We start from the raw sequence: 19,094 nt of genomic DNA on the forward strand, positions 1-19,094 counted from the left end.
CTTTCTCTCTCTCCAACTAGCTGTGCGGGGCAGGTCTAAAAGGCAAATTGACAGTGCCGTCCACACAGTAGACCTGCCCCCACAGGTCTTAAAAAAGCCTCCCCTTTCCATCAGAGGGAACTTTGAACTACACCGCTAGCTGGGAGTGTTTCGATTGTGGGTGTGTGTTTGTAAATGAGAGAATTTAAATTAGTAGGTCGCCTACGTGTGTGTTAGTGTCTGTGTATTTTGTGTACGTATGTGTATATGTGCGCGTCCAGGCTCTTTCTCATTCACAACTATTTGGTTCCAAAGCTTACAGAGGGCTGGGACGACGCCAATTCTCTTTTATGTTCCTCTGCTTGTGTTTTACCATGGTAACCCAGCATGTATTGTAATGCCTTTGTGTGCTTTCCTTCCCTCTTTTTTTCATTCTTCAGACTGGTGGCCTGCTGCCATAGGCTGGGCCATGGGCCGTGGGCCAAACCTCACTAGGCAGGGTAGTACCACTCAGGTGGGTGGTACATGTTATTAGCGATGAGATTCCTTCCTTCCTCTCTTGATAAATGAGCAGAAAACGACAGGGGTATGCAACAAATGTCTCAGCGTTCTGCAAGATATCAACATCTAGTCTCGCACAGTGAATGTAAGTTTTTTCTAGTTTGGACTACATCAGTAGTCCTCTTTACTGATGTAGTGGGCCTCATTTATATTCAGTACAAATCCCCACATGAACCATCATTGCTTTTTGGTAATACCTTTTGTAATTTCTATCCAAGTCTCTTGGTATAGGGGCCATTAAGTAATGAATAACAAACTATTACAATATTGGAACACGTACTGTAAATAGTACAATATAACCTTTCTTCAACCGTTTGCTTTTGGCATGTCAAATATCTTGTTCAAGACATAACTCGAATAAGGGAATAAGCCTGTACTGTAACAGTGGTAGAGAAATCCACAGGTGTCATCAGTGGAAGTGTTTATTGGTCTCCCATCTCTCGTGAAATAATAAGGCCAACTGTAGTGTGTGTGTGTGTGTGTGTGTGTGTGTGTGTGTGTGTGTGTGTGTGTGTGTGTGTGTGTGTGTGTGTGTGTGTGTGTGTGTGTGTGTGTGTGTGTGTGTGTGTGTGTGTGTGTGTGTGTGTGTGTGTGTGTGTGTGTGTGTGTGATCTGTATGAGAGACAGGGATACAGCATTAGGTGCTGCCTGGGTCAGTTGGTGGATAGTTAGCAATGAAAGGGGGTGAGTCAGTAATGTGCAGTCTGCTTCAGCCCTCACAGCAAATTTCCAGATACGATTGTGATTCTGTTAGTCAGTGTCATACAATACACACACACCTGATTGCTTGTCCCAAGCTGCAGTAAAGCACTTTTTGCTGCTCTGTATTAGTCCGAAATGTCCAATGCCACAGCTCTAATGAGCACATATTCGCACACACAGTTTAGGCTATAGAAAGCGATGATCCCGTTATAACCAAAAGGCTTCTTGTGGTAGACAGAACAAAAGGCTGTTTGAACCGGTAGACCACAACACTTCACATGAATGCATCAATATCCATGACTCAAACAAAAGTTTATTCTGACAGCATTACCATGCTTGGTCATGGTCTATTCATACAATCAGTGGATAGATTTACTGGCAAATTAATTAAATAATTGGCAGGGATACGTGCACAAAAACACTTTAAATGGAAAGAGGAGGCAGTAGCAGTCTTTGGCCACAAGGTGGATTACTTGTATATTATATGGAGCCAGTCGTTGAACATCTATTGTAATATCCTGTTTTGATCAATCTTAATCATTCATATCATAATGATAAATCCATGCATACATGTATAACACATATTCACCACTTGTGAATATATTCACAGTTTCACTTCACCTCCATTCTTAAAATGTCTTCAGTCTAGTCTTCCTATACTAGTACAAAGTATTTCCATCCTTTCGTTTTGTCAAAAATTAGTCCCTGTTCCTTTAAGACGGTCTCCAAAGTTTAGCGTATAACGTCAACCTTGGCATATCCATACCGCGAGCCGGATCCAGTGGCGGAGAAGGGAATCTGAACGGCGGGAGAGACAGGTGAATTTAAAACTGAACGTGAGCGCTTCAGTATCAGGAGGAAGGAACATAAATTACAGGTAGGACATTTTAAAAAGAGATTATAAAAACTGCTGTTGTCTTCCTTGAATTAAACATATTTTTAATAGGAACGGGAAATGGGAATAGGAAGATAAGACTACTGTATAAAAACGGAATAGTTCAGATTAGAATAGGTGCATTTAGCTATAATTCTAAAAGTCTTATGATAATGACAGTTTTATATTATTTTAAGCATCAACTATTAGCTTTAATGTATCCTCAAAAACAGACGTAGGTGTGCTGTAAGAAATAGGGCTTAACTTTGTCAAATATATTAAAACTACTTCAATGGCAAGGTGTCTTTTCTGTTGAAAATAAAATCATATTCTGGAGAATAGTATGGCTACATTGCCGTAGAAGTTGGACGTCACTTTCACAGTTTTCTATTTGCATCAATTTGGCAGGAAATGCATGTTCAGTGAACTCATATTTTTTCTTCTTCATTTGAATGAACTGCTAGGGTTGAGCAATGGACCATGCACGAACAATTTACCACACATTTTTTTGTAGTTTTCACAGTTATTTTCATTAAAATGTTTGAATTTATATACGTATTGCATTGAGTATGCCCTACTTAATGGCTTCTTGCATGAAACGTCACTAATTCCATGGGAATATGCCAAATTAAATGATTTTTATTTTGCATATAATAACTGATTTAGAACTTTCTGAGGCAAATGTTAACTTTTGCAGTAATGGGTTGATTGACACACTGCCTCTTTTGTGTTTTATTTCCACAGAGAATCATTGAAGATGAACACAGAGGAAAAACAAGAGCTCAAGTCATCACAATATGAAACGATGGGTAAGAACTTTCACTATAAGACTTATATTCCATACCGTAGGCTAATATTGTTGCAAAAACAATGTTGTGCGCAGTGCAATGGTCATAAGTTGACTTACAAAAACAATGCTGGCCCAAATAACGTATACGGTTTGAGATGTGTGTTAGGCTCCGTATTAAAGATTAAGATGGTGATGGTCTCTTCACAGACGTTAGCACCGCTGTGACAGATGAGAGGCCACAGACAGAGGAGGCGGAGAGAGGAGAAGAGGCAGTGGAGAGGCAGGGAGTGGAAGAGGAGGCCCCAGAGAAGACCTCAGAGAGTGGAATGGAGTGCTCAGAACCCACAGGAAACGAGGGAATGACAGGTACGAAACACATGTTGATGAGAACATTGCCCCAAAACCATGCTGTATTGACTAGTTTACCCACTTGCGTTCAATACTCAACCGACCTATGGGATGATATGCACAAGCCATTGGGCTTAACAAAGGCTGTGAACAAAGGTGGTCAGACGCCCAAGACCACCAAAGTGTTAACCAGTCATTGACTCCATTTTACAAGTTAGAGGAGTTAGGAGTTGCTAGTAACACTTTATTTTAAGGGTCTCTAATAAACAATTTATAAGGCATTTATTAATCATTACTTCCACATTAATAAACCATTTATTAATCATTGGTAATCATAAGTATACATACATTTTCTTTGCAGTCTCTAATCTAAAGTGAGCGCAATTTATACTTTATCTGTACTTTATAAATGTTTTGAGTGACCAGTGTAATATCTCACAAAAAGATGGGCATGCAATTGGTGGACATTCCTGCAGTACCTGGTAGCAACACAGGATGTTTAAGGAAATATATATACATGTGTGAATAACTAACTTACTAACATTTACAGATGTGGGAGCAATGATAAATAAAATGGTGAGTAAACTGTTTTTAAATGCCTTATAAAGGGTTTATTATGGACCCTTAAATAAAGTGTTACCTAAATAAGGAAGAGGCCTTGCTCTTCCTTATTTAGTATTTTGCCACAGCTACACGGTCCGGGTGTAACTATGTACCTCTGAATATCTACTGAAGCGTGCCCCGAGGTTCACTGCTCTCAGGTCCTGGACTCTATATGGGGCCTCTCTCTGTGCAAAGTTTCCATCGCACCTCTGAGCGCTTTGCATGACAACGAAGCACGACTTTTCAGCACATCAGCCACCGCTGAGACCACAGTGTGGTTTCTGGATGGAATATAACTTGAGTCTCGACAGGGGTTGGTTGACTCTCAGCGGGGGCAGGCATTGCAGGCCAGAGCCCAGGACTTGAGTTGTACACAGTTGCAGTTGTAGGATATATAGACTGTAGGACTTGGGGGATAGCCTATACTCTGCAGGGCTTGAGATGTACTTGTATGGTATGAGGTGCACACTTGCAGGGTTTGGGGTACACACTTGTAGGGTTTGGGTCTTAAACTTGCAATGCTTGGGGTGTAGGCCTACTCTTGCTGGGCTTATTGGTGTGGGGCTGGGCGATATGAAAAAAATCCATACTGGTATGTAGGTATTCACAATATATTGCCCAGCCCTATATTGTTGTACATTTGCTGGGTTTGAGTTATGCACTTTTAGGACTTGGGGTGCACAGTTGCGTGGTTTGGGGTATACACTTCTAACTTGAAAGGCAATGCTACACTTTTGGGAGGGCTATGCTCTCAACCTATATGTTCAGAAGAAGATGGTTGTTGTTTTCTTTTCTTCAACGTTGACTGAGAGGTTTCTCTATGCCGCTTTGTCCTGCCCTGGTTCTGGTTTCTAAGCATTGAAAGGAAATGCCTTGCTGTTATCTCAGGAAACATCTACTAAATCTTTCTCTGACACTCTGCCTTGTCCTAAATTAGCCTAACCACACTAGGAGACGTGCTAGTGTCAATATATTAAAATATTCTACAGATGTAGAAGTGGAGATGTGGCGTTTATCACAAAGCCTTGTGGAAGTTTCTGTCTGATGATTGGCTCCGTGGAGCTCTGCTAACCAAGCTAGCACATTTGGTGCCTTGGAAGTTGTGGGAATGTTCAGTACCAGTAAAAAGTTTGGACACGCCTACTCATTCAAGGGTTTTTCTTAATTTTTACTATTTTCTACATTGTAGAATAATAGTGAAGACATCAAAACTATGAACTAACACATATGGAATCATGTAGTAGCCAAAAAAGTGTTAAACAAATTCTTCAAAGTAGCCACCCTTTGCCTTGCTGACAGCATTGCACACTCTTGGCATTCTCTCAACCAGATTCACGAGGTAGTCACCTGGAATGCATTTCAATTAACAGGTGTGCCTGGTTCAAAGTTAATTTGTGGAATTTCTTTCCGTCTTAATGTGTTTGAGCAAATCAGTTGTGTTTTGACAAGGTATGGGTGGTAAAGACCAAGTCCATATTATGGCAAGAACAGCTCAAATAAGCAAACAGTCCATCATTACTTTAAGACATGAAGGTCAGTCAATGCAGAACATTTCACAAACTTTAAAAGTTTCTTCAAGTGCAATCACAAAAACCATCAAGTGCTATGATGAGACTGGCTCTCCTGAGGACCGCCACAGGAAAGGAAGACCCATAGTTACCTCTGCTGCAGAGGATACGTTCATTAGACTTAACAGCAGCCAACAAAAATGTTTCAAGTAACAGACACATCTCAACATCAACTGTTCAGAGGAGACTGTGTGATTCAGGCCTTAATGGTCGAATTGCTGCCAAGAAACAACTACTAAAGGACACCAATAAGAAGAAGAGACTTGCTTGGGCCAAGAAACACGATCAATAGACATTAGACCGGTGGAAATCTGTCCTTTGGTCTGATGAGTCCAAGTTTGAGATTTTTGGTTCCAACCGCCGTGTCTTTGTGAGATGCGGAGTAGGTGAACAGATGATGTGTGATTCCCACCGTGAAGCATGGAGAAGGTGGTGTGATGGTGACACTGTTGGTGATTTATTTATAATTCAAGGCACACTTAACCAGCATGGCTACCACAACATTCTGCAGTGATACACTATCCCATCTGGTTTGCGCTTAGTGGGACTATCATTTGTTTTTCAACAGAAAAATGACCCAAAACCCACCTCCAGGCTGTGTAAGATCTATTTGACCAAAAAGGAGAATTATGGAGTACTGCATCAGATAACCTGGCCTCCACAATCACCCGGACTCAACCCAATTGAGGTGGTTTGGGAGGAGTTGGACCGCATGAGAAAAGGAAAAGCAGCCAATAAGTGTTCAGTATATGTGGGAATTCCTTCAAGACTGGTTTATAAGCATTCCAGGTGAAGCTGGTTGAGAGAATGCCAACAGTGTGCAAAGTTGTCATGGCTAATTTGAAGAATGTAAAATATATTTTGATTTGTTTAACACTTTTTTGGTTACTACATGATTCCATGTGTTATTTCATAGTTTTGATGTCTTCACTATTATTCTACTATGTAGAAAATAGTTTTAAAAAATAAAGAAAAATCACTGAATGAGTAGGTGTGTGCAAACTTTTGACTGTTACTGTATATGTTTGGTTTCACATTGGTTGTGGGAACGAAGCCATATGTTTCCTGACCGGTAAAACTGAAAGTTTTTTAAACTTTATGAGAATGTTTTATTTTTAAGTTGCAGGGAGGTTATGAGAATCTTTTACTCTGGTTCCTTGAAAGTTTTCCTGGGAGGTTTTATTAAAGCTCTGAGAATGGAAATTATAGGTTATTTGTAGGTGTTTTAATAACTTCCTTAAACATTTCACAAAATGTTTCATTATCACTGCTAGCTTATTGTGGGTTAATTTTTTTAAAATCCAAGCACAGATAGGACACATGAAAATCCATTTCCTTAACATTTCCTGAAGCAATAATTATGCAAACACGTTTATTTTTTTATTGTGACACACCATCAGTGAGATTTGAACCTATAATCTTCTGTTCTTTATCCATGGAATTAGTCCACTGCACCACCAGGATGGAGCTAGCATGTCATGCAAGCACTCATTAAGATCAGGCGTGATCAGGTGTTGTGTTCATTTCATGTTAATTAATTCTGTGTTCCCGGTCCAAAATGTCCACCCCATTATAGCTGATTATAAATTCATAATAATACATGTATTATCACCTATTAGTGGGCAATTAGTGGGCACGGCCAACACACCTGAACACCATTAACAAGATAGAGGATAGATAGAGTTTTGTTGATGCTGAGGACGGAATGTAAATGTAAATCTCTGAACGTTACGAAAGTGTTCTTATGTTTTTTATGGAAAGTTTTCTTCACGTTCTGAAAACAGAATGTATGTTTTTAAATAACATTCTTAGAACGTTCTCTGAACGCTACAACATTTTGGTGCTCGGGAACAATTGGAGAACATGTTTTTAAATAGAACCATGAGGAAACCTGTAGGAAACGTAATTGCTGAAGTACTGAAATTCCCACAGAAGAACATTGTTTCTTAATGTTCTTGGAACAATTTGAGAACATTACTTTAACCCTCCTGTTGTGTTCATTTCATGTTAATTAATTCTGTGTTCCCGGTCCAAAATGTCCACCCCATTATAGCAGATTACAAGTTCATAATAATACATATATTATCACCTAATGTTGTGTTAGTCTTTTTATCTTAAGTTCTTGTGAACATTATACGTTTTGAACTTCTATTTGCTATTTATGGCCTGTAGGCCTCTTTGACCTGAGCTCATACAACTCGTTTTATTTAGTTTAAAAAAAGCATAATGTATGGATTATTTTGACTATAGCAAATACTCAGATGAAACATATTGTGCTATTTATAACAGACTACTTTGTGTCAAAGTTTAACAAGGACATTTGTTTTGAAACCATTTCACATTTTTAAATAGTGACAGGATTTTATGTCATCAACCCGGGGTATTATCACGCCCTGACCTTAGAGATCCTTTATTCTCTATTTTGGTTAGCTCGGGTGTGACTAGGGTGCACATTCTAGTTTCTGTATTTCTAGATTGGCTTGGTATGGTTCCCAATCAGAGGCAGCTGTCTATCGTTGTCTCTGATTGGGGATCATATTTAGGCAGCCTTTTCCCACCTGTTTGTTGTGGGATCTTGTTTTTGTATTGTTGACTTTGAGCACGACAAAGCTGCACGTTCGTTTCTTTGCTCTTTATTGTTTTTGTGCTGGTTCTCATAATAAAAGATGATGAACCCAAACCATGCTGCATTTTGGTCCGATTCTTACAACAACGTTCGTGACAGGTATTGCGTATCTCGTTGGCCCTGGGGTCATCCTGATAACATTTTCAGCCGACAGCCGACCTCTCCTCTCAGGTGGGGATGAAGACCAGGACAAATTCCCATTCTTTGACTGTAATGTAACAACAACCTCAGCAGGGCCCTCAATCTCATCACTGGTTGTCTCTTGGTCTGGATCATATTCTGTGGTGTCTTCAACTTCTGACACTTCCTCCAATGCATCTTCATTGTCAGTTTCCTGGCCTCTCTCCTCACCAGTGTCATGATCAAAGATATGAGCCTCACATACAGTATATCGTTTGGTCATTGTGCTGTTGTGAATTGTGAGCAAGGCCTCAAAAAAGCTTTATATACCAGATATACCAAATACACATGCATGTGGGGGTCTGGTAGAGGAAGTGTGTCCATCTGATGAATGGGCATGTGCCTGAACTCAATTTTATACACTAATTGTAGTCTCACCCATTAATTTCTAATGACCGGTCATTTTTGACCGGGAACACCACAGGTGTACAAAGTTAAATAAAACAGCCAAAATGTTCTTTAAATGTTTGTGTTCAGATGCCCTGTGTGGGCACAAAGTCATGGAACCTTATGACAATCAGATTAAATGAACTGCATTTTTCAAAGAGAAAACTTGTAAATCGGTCCAATTCGACCGGAACACAGCAGGAGGGTTAAAGGGAACCATGTAGGAAACGTTATAATGAAGTAATGAAATTCCTGAAGAAGAAAGTTATTTCTTAACATTCTCTCAACAATTTGAGAACATTCCCAATGTCACGTTCTGACCTTAGTTCCTTTTTTATGTCTTTATTTTAGTTTGGTCAGGGCGTGAGTTGGGGTGGGCATTCTATGTTGTTTTTCTATGTTTTGTTCTGTAGGTCATTTGGTGTTTGGCCTAGTATGGTTCTCAATCAGAGGCAGGTGTCAGTCGTTGTCTCTGATTGGGAGCCATATTTAGGTAGCCTGTTTTTCATTGTGTTTTGTGGGTTATTATTTTCTGTTCTGTGGTTTGCTTCACTGTACAGGACTGTTCGTTTGTCGTTTTATTGTTTTTGTTCAGTGTTCAGTATTCTTATTAAAACAATATGGACACTTACCACGCTGCACATTGGTCCTCCTCTTCTTCCACCCACGACGAGCGTTACAGAATCACCCACCAACCAAGGACCAAGCAGCGTGGTATCGGGCAGCAGCGAGTTCTGGACTTCTGGACATGGGAGGAGATTTTGGACGGAAAAGGATCCTGGGCACAGGCTGGGAAATATCGCCGCCCCAAGGCAGAGCTGGAGGCAGCGAAAGCTGAGCGGCGGCGATATGAGGAGGCAGCACGGCAGCGCGACAGGCACGAGAGGGAGCCACCCCCCCAAAAATTGGGGGAGGGACACGGGGAGTTTGGCAGAGTCAGGTTGGAGACCTGAGCCCACTCCTCGTGCTTATTGTAAGCAGCGCGTTACTGGTCAGGCACCGTGTTATGCGGTTAAGCGCACGGTGTCGCCAGTACGCGCCCATAGCCCGGTGCGCTATAGGACAGCCCCCCGAAAGTGTCATGCGAGTGTGGGCATCCAGCCAGGGCGTATTGTGCCGGCTCAGCGTGTCTGGTCTCCGGTACGCCGTTTCGGTCCAGGGTATCCTGCGCCGGCTCTGCGTGCTGTGTCTCCGGGGTGCTGGGAGGGTGCAGTGCGTCCTATGCCTGCGCTCCGCTCGTGCCGGGCGAATGTGGGAATTGAGCCTAAGGGAGAGGTGCGCGTAGGATGCACCAGATCTCCAGTGACCCACAGCCCGGTTCAACCTGTGCCTGCAATCTGGAGTGTCCGGGCTAGAGTAGTCATCCAGCCTGGGGGAGTGGTGCCAAGGCTGCGCACCAGAGCACCAGTGCTCCCCCAAAGCCCGGTCCTTCCGGTGCCTCCTCCAAGCACCAGGCCTCCTGTAGGTCTCCCCAGCCTGGTGGGTCCTGTGGCAGCCCCACGCACCAGGCTGTCTCTCCGTCTCCTCCCTCCAGGTTCTCTCTCCAAGCCAGAGCCGCCCGTCTGTACTGAGCTGCCTGAGCCACCCGTCTGTCCTGAGCCGCCCGTCTGTCCCGAGCCGCCTGTCTGTCCCGAGCCGTCCGAGCCTCCCGTCTGTCCCGAGCCGCCCGTCTGTCCTGAGCCGCCCGAGCCGCCCGTCTGTCCTGAGCCGCCCGTCTGTCCTGAGCCGCCCGTCTGTCCTGAGCCGCCCGTCTGTCCTGAGCCGCCCGTCTGTCCTGAGCCGCCCATCTGTCCCGAGCCGCCCGTCTGTCCTGAGCCGCCCGAGCCGCCCGTCTGTCCTGAGCCGCCCGAGCCGCCCGTCTGTGCTGAGCCGCCCGAGCCGCCCTTCAGTCAGGAGCAGCCCATCAGTCAGGAGCCGCCCGAGCCGCCCTATAGTCAGGAGCCGCCCGAGCCGCCCTTCAGTCAGGAGCCGCCCGAGCCGCCCTTCAGTCAGGAGCCGGCTGAGCCGCCCTTCAGTCAGGAACCGCCTGAGCCGCCCGTCAGTCCTGAGCCGCCCGTCAGTCCTGAGGCGCCCGTCAGTCCAGAGGCGCCCGTTATTTTGTATTTTTGTTGTGTTCAGTTTTTCATATTAAAATGGACACTTACCACGCTGCACATTGGTCCAATATCTCTTACTCCTCGTCAGAAGAAGAGGAAAGTCGTTACACTCAATGACAAACCATTTGGAGAAGGTTCCTAGAACATTACTAACATTGAAATAAAATGTAACCATGGTTGAACTTTTAGGAAACATTCTGTTAAGGAAATGAAACACCAAGAATTGTATTATAATTTTTTTGTCATGTTCCTTAAATGTGCTGAGAATGTTCCAAAGCCAAGCAACTATCCTGCACCATTCCCAGAAAGTTGTGGGAAGTTTGTGTGTAAAATAACCATAGGACAGACCACGCTCTCACCAAGCTCTATGAAACATCTGGTTCTCAGAATGCTGTGTGTTAGCTGGAAAGCTTTCTTTATGTCCATATTTGCAGAAAACTGCATGTAGAATCATTAGATAGGTTTTACAGCATAGACCGGCATTTTTCTCTTCGCACACTGGCAGTGGACAAAATAATAACTTTTGGGGTTTAAAGTGGTAATCAGCAGTAGAAACAATAACAAAGCCAGCTCCCCACCCCTGGTTCTGTAAAAAGCAGAGGGATGGGGCTGGAGAAATTGAATCACTCTCAAATTCATAGGCAGAGCTATGGATGCAAGAATTGACCATCCATGATATCAAAATGATGGTTTTAACCATGTTTTGAGGCTATACAGTGTTTGTTTACATGTTCTTTGTTTACGAACATTGGAGTAAAACAAGCTTATATTTTGGGTTCTGATGGGCTACGACAGTTCAACTGAGCTCATGAGGCATTTGCAAGTTATATTCTTCAAGAATCAATGTGCACATATAATTCATTTATAAGTCCAAAAATGAATGTAGCAACTGCTGATTGCCCCTTTAAAGTCAGCCAGTCTGTTTATGAAACCGGTCAGCTGAAATAAGACTAGTCAAAAATCCCCCAAATATATTTTTTTATGTTGTTTTACAACCATAGACCAGTCACAACTAGTTTCATGCAATTAGCTCCAGGTGCTCATGAAGTCAAATAACCAAGAGGGAAATATATTTAATCCTCTCTTTCTCTCCCCTCCTTCCTAGATGGTGTTCCCGTGAAAACTGAGAGGGAAGAGTATGACGACAATGACGATCAGTACCCCAAGAGTGAAGAAGAAGGTGAACGAGACAATTACCTTTATGAAGAAGAAGAAGAAGAGGAGAAGGAAGGGGATGAGGAAGACGAAGGAGAAGAAGAGGGGGAAGGGGAGGAAGAGGGAGAAACCCTTAACGAACCACAGGACCTGTCTCTGGCAGATTATGTCAAGTATGAGAGCACAGACCCGCAGGACGCCCACACCGACTCCTCGTTGTACACAGCAGAACCCCGCAGCCAGGCAGCAGGCAAGCTCAACTGTGACATCTGTGGCCTGTCCTGCGTCAGCATCAATGTGCTGCTCGTGCACAAGCGAAGCCACACCGGTGAGCAGAGTAACACAGCCAAACCAACCCTGATCTTAAATAATGGTGTTTTTTGTTATATAACACTGTGGCATTGTGGCTTTGATAAACTTAGTAGATCAAGGTGTTTGATTATAAGATTTGTGTTTCAATATGTACAGTGACTCCTGCGTTACACTTTGAAGGGACACATTTGACTTGACATGTACTCTACATTTCTTGCCCTAGTACTGATAAAATGCCATTTCAACATCTGCTATAACACAGTAATTAGACTTCACTCAATGGTCTGCTTTATTAGACGTGTGGAACAAACCAAGTGTTACTCCTATTTAGTCACAGTACTACTGAGTAATACATACCAGTAAAGGTACCACAGTAGCTCAACTATATGCTACATAACTACTGTATCAGTAAGTCTTGGCAGTGTTGACAGAGTTTCTCCATGACATAGGATCCTTTGGTTTTTTCCTACACCCAGGTGAACGTCCATTCCACTGCAGCCAGTGTGGTGCCTCCTTCACCCAGAAGGGAAACCTGCTTCGCCACATCAAACTGCACTCCGGGGAGAAGCCCTTCAAGTGCCCTATGTGCAGCTACGCCTGCCGCAGACGAGACGCCCTCAGCGGACACCTGCGCACTCACTCAAGTACCTATCCACCATCTGTGTGCCACCTGCATTTACATATGTATGACCACACATGCATATTATAATAACACAAACTCAGGTATTTTCCACCTGTTCGCACTTACTCACACACGTACACAAATTATATGTGTGCACATGCAAACACACACACACGTAGGTACCTATAACCTGTCTACACACAGTTATTTAGATATACCACTTCACGTTGGGGCTGTCAGTGACGCTCATTTAAAGGAGGTTCTTGAGGCCTCCTGAGTGGCGCAGACCCAGGTTCATTTCCCGGGCTGTGCCACAACCGGCCGTAGCCGGGAGTCCCATATTTCTTTTTTTCTTTTTCTTTATCCGTTATTTTACCAGGTAAGATGACTGAGAACACGTTCTCATTTACAGCAACGCCCTGGGGAATAGTTACAGGGGAGAGGAGGGGGGTGAATGACCCAATCGTAAACTGGGGATTATTAGGTGACCGTGATGGTTTGAGGGCAATTTAGGGTGTAAGGACGGAGCACAATTGGCCCAGCGTCGTCCAGGTTAGGGGAGGGTTTGGCCGGTGGGGATTTACTTGGCTCATCGCGCTCTAGCGACTTCTTGTGGCGGGCCGGCGGTTGCCAGTTGAACGGTGTTTCCTCTGACACATTGGTGCGGCTGGCTTCCGGGTTAAGCTGACGGGTGTTAAGGAGCGCGGTTTGGCGGATCATGTGTCGGAGGACGCATGACTCCACCTTCGCCTCCCGAGCCCATTGGGGAGTTGCGGCGATGAGTCTAGATTTAAAATAATTGGGAGAAAAAGGGGGTAAAATACAACAACAACAAAAATAAAGGAGGTTCTTGCAGAGATTGTAGCTGCCCCATTATTTAACAACAGCCTCAGTAAGCAAAGTGTATGATGGTTTGAAGTGGGAGTTTGCAGTTTTAACTGAAACTCTTTTCTCACAGTAGAGAAGCCCTACAAGTGCAACCACTGTGGTCGCAGTTACAAGCAGCGCAGCTCTCTTGAAGAGCACCGAGAGAGGTGCCATGTGTACATCCAGAACAAAGGCAACGCTGAGAGAGGTGAGAGGCCCCGGGACACTCCTACATACCCTCTGTTACACACACACATTTCAGACACCACACACATACCCACTTACACAAACGCACTTTAGACATACACACATACACACTTTACTCATGCAAACACACACACACACACACACACACACACACACACACACACACACACACACACACACACAACATTCACAGGCACTCACTTACACTCAGATGTGTGCACATTCTGTTATCTACTCACACATTTGTGCACACACGCATACACACATACACATTTGCTGGCTGCAGAGTTGTGTAGCTTCATTCCATTGAGTTCATGGTCGTAAGTTAGCCCACCATTAGAGCTAAATAGGTTGTGGCTGTTTCTGTGGGAGACGTTGTGATGTAAGGACACCAGAGGGGAAGTCAGTCAGAAGAGATGTAGGACAAATGTCTCAGTGTCGTGATCTGACTGCACCCCCCCCCAGAAATCTGTTTGCCTGCCATGGTGGACAGCCAAGACGGTTGCGACACAAACAATACTCTGTTGTTTTGTGGTCGGTTAAATGTCGTAAGTACGGCAGATAGATAGCGTGTGGTGAGGAAGCACATCCTCGACCTGCGGTCTTCCTCCTGCAGGCCTCACTAGTCGATGAGGCAAAACACCAGGAAGTGAGTCACAGGCTTTGTTATCTTGGCTGCGATCAATTTTTCATTGGTTTCTCTGAGGGTGAGTTTCATTTTAAAGTCCTTTTGTTTGTTAGTCCTGTAAAAGAAAAAGATCATTTCACAACCTCAATTGCTGGAGGCAGTGGACAGTTGCAGCACTGTGGACAGAAAGCACACTCTCTGTCCCTACTGTACCTCTGTACTGCTAAGAGGCCTCTCTCTCTCTCTCTCTCTCTCTGTGTGTATCTCTCAGCCGGTGAGGACACCCACGTGTCCAGGACTACTCACATGGGCACGGAGCGCGCTCTGCTACTGGACAGGTTGGCGAGCAACGTAGCCAAACGCAAGAGCTCTATGCCACAGAAGTTCACTGGTAAGACCAGTCGGACTCATTCCTCACTTACAGTTCAACTGTCTCGCAGGTTGTCACCTCGGTAGGGTTAACTAGGCATGGGCGAGTGTGTGGGCGGTAAAAACCGTGGATGTTTAAAAAAATATATATATATATAATCATTCAAACAAAATCAGCAATTGCAATTTTGATTTGATGATTACTTTGTGACTAGACTGATGGTTGATTACTCTTTTGAGAAATTGCTCATTTGGTAATTCAATAGCAATTTGATTAATTGTATGTCTGTGTGTAATGGGTCTCTGATTACTGGCTTCATTGCTGCACCTGTCAGGTTTTTACAATAATTTGACCCCTTGCTACTTGCTGCTGCTGCTATTATTGTATTCGTGTTTACTGTCAGTTGCATTTAATTAAAACAAATTTAAGTTTTTAGTGTATCATATGGTTGTCTGTCTAAGCTACATGTCTGTCTCTTTCGCTGTCTCTCTCTATCTGTCTATCTGTCTCTCTATCTATGCAGTACTCCTGTCCCCCCTTGCTTTGCTTGCAAAGCAGGAATTTTGGGCAGAACGGCAGCCTCATCTGCTGCACCGCGCCATAGGGTGGTAGACCACTGCCCTAATTTCCCTGCCTGATGTATATGTTAGGTGGGTATGGTTAACCACGCATAGGAATAGAATGCCAATAACATGAAGCAATCGTGGGAGATGTGCCTTTTGCACACTGGAACTCTCTCACACACAAACTGACAAGTATAAACATCCAAGTTGTAGTGCTTCATTGAATTGAAACTTCTACACTACTACTACTGCTGAGTGTTTGAAAACCGTCAGTTTCAGTAAATGAGTGATTTGTCATCACGTTGACTTCCCAAACCCTAAGGCGTTGTATCCATTTCCTATACCCAGGTCACACTTTCTTGTCAAGCGTCTCCGCTTATCATAAAGTGTTTAGTTTCAGAATTCGAGTCGCTGCAAAGAAACAGCAAAGCGTCTGGCCTAAAGAGATCCTCCTATCACCCATCACCCTGACAAATGAACTGAAATCTTGCAATATAACGACCACAGGAGGAAAAGAGAGGTGGTGTGTTCGACCACATTGTTGAAAACAGGCGAGAGCGCGAAACGTGAGCAGATGCCTCCGTCTCCTCTTGTGGTGGAGCAGCAGCTGCAGCAGTGGAGACTGAGAGGCCTCTTCGTCTCCTCCTCGTCTATGTGTCTGTCCTAAATGGCACCCTATTCCCTATAGTTCACCAAATGGCACCCTATTCCATAATGCACTATATAGAGAACAGGGTGACGTTTGGGACACAGATTCTCTGTCCTGTCACGCCCTCTTAGTGTTGTTCTGTGGTAAGAAGCTCGTTTATCTACAGGGTCAGCGTCTGCCTGCTAGTTCTCTATTGTACGAGCTATCAAGATTTCAATTGTACAGAATGTGCTTTTTTTCTTCAAGTGTGACCAAGCTTGCTCTTTTGCTGCTGAAGCTCCTTATAGTTAGTGGAGGTGGCTATCTTGTGGCTCCCTCTCCACTGCACATCTCTGGCTCTTTTCTTTCAGCGAAATGGTTACTGCAGAGCCATTTATATAGAGATATATGTATATATATGGCCATATGTATATACTGTATATAGAGAGATATACAGTTGATGTATTTTTGGCTCTGGGTTAATGCACAGTGCTGAGTGAGTGAGTGCTGAGGTGTCTCTCTCTGTGTGGGTGATCCAGGGGACAACGGCGTGTGTCTGGACCTGAGCTTCAACAGGGAGTTGATCCACCGCTCTGACGTCATGGACCCTCCCCTCACCTCCCCAGGATCCGAGAACCACCACATCCACCAGCCCCTCTACACAGGCCAGGACCCTGACTCTGCCTCCCCCCACAGGGCCTACCCCATCCCCCTGAGCCGCGCTGACATGAGCCCCCTGGCCCTCACCAATGGTCACAAGCTGGAGCAGCAGCAGAGCACCGGTCTCGCCTACCTGCCCCGGCCCAACCAGGGCCACCCTAGCATGGACTCACTCCAAGCCGATCGGGCCCAGCTCTCCCAGCCTCTCATCTACAACCTGGGGCACCTGATGGGGCCCAGTCCCCACAACAGCCTCTCACACCCCCATACCCAGGCCCACGCGCTCCCCATGCCCCCCCTAGAGGCTCTGAGGGTGGTAAGGAGCGAGGGGGAGGTAGGGGTTGGGATAGGTACAGGAGCGGGGGCGGTGTACCCCTGCGGTCACTGCAGGGTGTGGTTTCTGGACTACGTCATGTTCACCATCCACATGGGCTGCCATGGCTTCCGTGACCCACTGGAGTGCAATGTATGTGGCCACCGCAGCCGGGACCGCTACGAGTTCTCCTCACACATTGCACGTGGCGAGCACCGCCTGGAGTTGAAGTAGTGTAGACACACATGTGCACGTGAACACACACATACACCCATACATGTAGTCAGACTCCTAAACGGAATAATGCATACACATTTATACACTTACACACATGAATTGTGTATATACATTACATACACACAAAAAGTATCTCAGGGACTTTCCTTTTTGTTTTTAATTAGCACCAGTATAATCACACACAAACACAAAGAAATGTAGCATTTCAGTAAAGTAGCATTTAAAATGTTTTATAGAGTTTATTTTTCCATCTAAAATGATGGAAATGTATGTTTTATGTGGGACTACATTTTATTCTGCTTCACTAAGCCACGGAATAACTTTAAAAATATATACATTGTTTATTTTATTTTTGATGACTATTCAACAAAAGTGTCAATAGTGTCAATAGAAGTGGTAATAGGCAGTCAATATTTGGCATTACCTTTGCCATGCCTGCTGCTTTTAGGATGTGATAAACTACAGTATGTCCAAATGTCCTCTGTATGTACAGCAGTAGTAGTAGGACATAGTACTGAGTACATTTTACGTTCACTGTAAGCTGACTGACAGACTCTGCTGTATATTTGTTTTCCTGTTAACTGTGCTGAGGTTCGAAAATAAAAAAAGAGAATTAAAGCTAATGTGTGGACTGTACCTTGTGAAAGAAGTAGCAAGCGTCACTACAGACAAATACATCTTCTTAATAGTCTATGTGCAAAAAAAATTACAAAAAATCCTTATGATCTCAAAGGTCATGTGTCTCGTTTTAGGCTGTGGTTTGAGAAGTTCACAGCTTCAAAGAAAGACAGCACTTCACAATACACTCCCCTCTTCACAACTCCTCAAAGTCAAACTGTTTCTCTGTCCTGGATTTCAACTTACAGTATTTATCTAGCGCTCCCAGAAGTTAAGGAGATGTTGTGCTATGAACACGTGCTGTGAGAGACTGCTCTGTAGACATGTTCTGTGGCTCTGCTTATTGCACAAGTAGACAGTCATTAATAAAGAGCATGTAGGATTGATAGTAGGAATTATAATTTATTGCTGCTTGATTATTTTTCATTAATACCAATGTTTCGGCTGTGTTTTATGTACATACAGTGTGACTTTAATGGGGAACTGTGCTTGCATGTAAAAGTTGGCTAAAGAAATGGCAGGTGGGAGCAAAATGTAAAAACAAACTTGATTTGATTTGGGGGAATGTTCCAATCACCTTATGGGATTTTGAGATCCATTGTCCAACCCGGAGGCTGGTGCAATTCACTGATAGATTTCATTCTGCTTTTGTGGCTAAAGCAGGTCACTACTGTGGTTCGTCACCCAGTCAATAGTCTTGCTCTCCTGCTACGCTATACGTCTTCAGTTCAAATCAATATGAAACTAGAAGTCTGGCACACAGTAAGCAATTCCCAAAGGGCAGAAGGTCCCTTAGGAAAGAACTTGCCTACCCCAATCCAGATAAGAAATACTCAAACCAATCGAAACTGCTTATGTCCACCTTCACCTGAGTATCAATCAGTCACACCAGTAACCTTAGGGCCAACTCACATACCTCATGACAACAGGTGTAGACTAACAGTGAAATGCTTACTTACAGGTTTTCCCAACAACACAGAGAGAAAAAAATTGAAATTAGAGAAAAATACAAAAATAATAACACAAGGAATAAATACACAATGAGTAATGATAACTTGGCTATTTACACGGGGTACCAGTACCGAGTCATTGCGCAGAGGTAAGAACGAGGTCATGGAGTTAGATATGTACATATAGCTAGACTAATCAGACTCCCTAGTCGTATCAGTAACAGTAAGCAGGCAATAAGTTGACGAGCCA

At 43.9% G+C, this 19,094-nt stretch overlaps 1 protein-coding gene across 1 annotated transcript; it reads left to right on the top strand.

The window, feature by feature from the left end:
* Window positions 1-448: 448 nt before the first annotated feature.
* Window positions 449-17,894, top strand: LOC129835091 (zinc finger protein Aiolos-like). Its single transcript, XM_055900474.1, is given in 10 exon segments — window positions 449-493; window positions 1,979-2,017; window positions 2,019-2,119; window positions 2,861-2,925; window positions 3,114-3,272; window positions 11,820-12,197; window positions 12,658-12,825; window positions 13,762-13,878; window positions 14,777-14,896; window positions 16,606-17,894. Coding segments are annotated over 10 exon segments (1,860 nt in total). The 3' UTR covers window positions 17,274-17,894.
* Window positions 17,895-19,094: the final 1,200 nt, after the last annotated feature.

The sequence above is a fragment of the Salvelinus fontinalis genome, chromosome 3, assembly GCF_029448725.1.
Source record: "Salvelinus fontinalis isolate EN_2023a chromosome 3, ASM2944872v1, whole genome shotgun sequence".
Classification (NCBI taxonomy): domain Eukaryota; kingdom Metazoa; phylum Chordata; class Actinopteri; order Salmoniformes; family Salmonidae; genus Salvelinus; species Salvelinus fontinalis.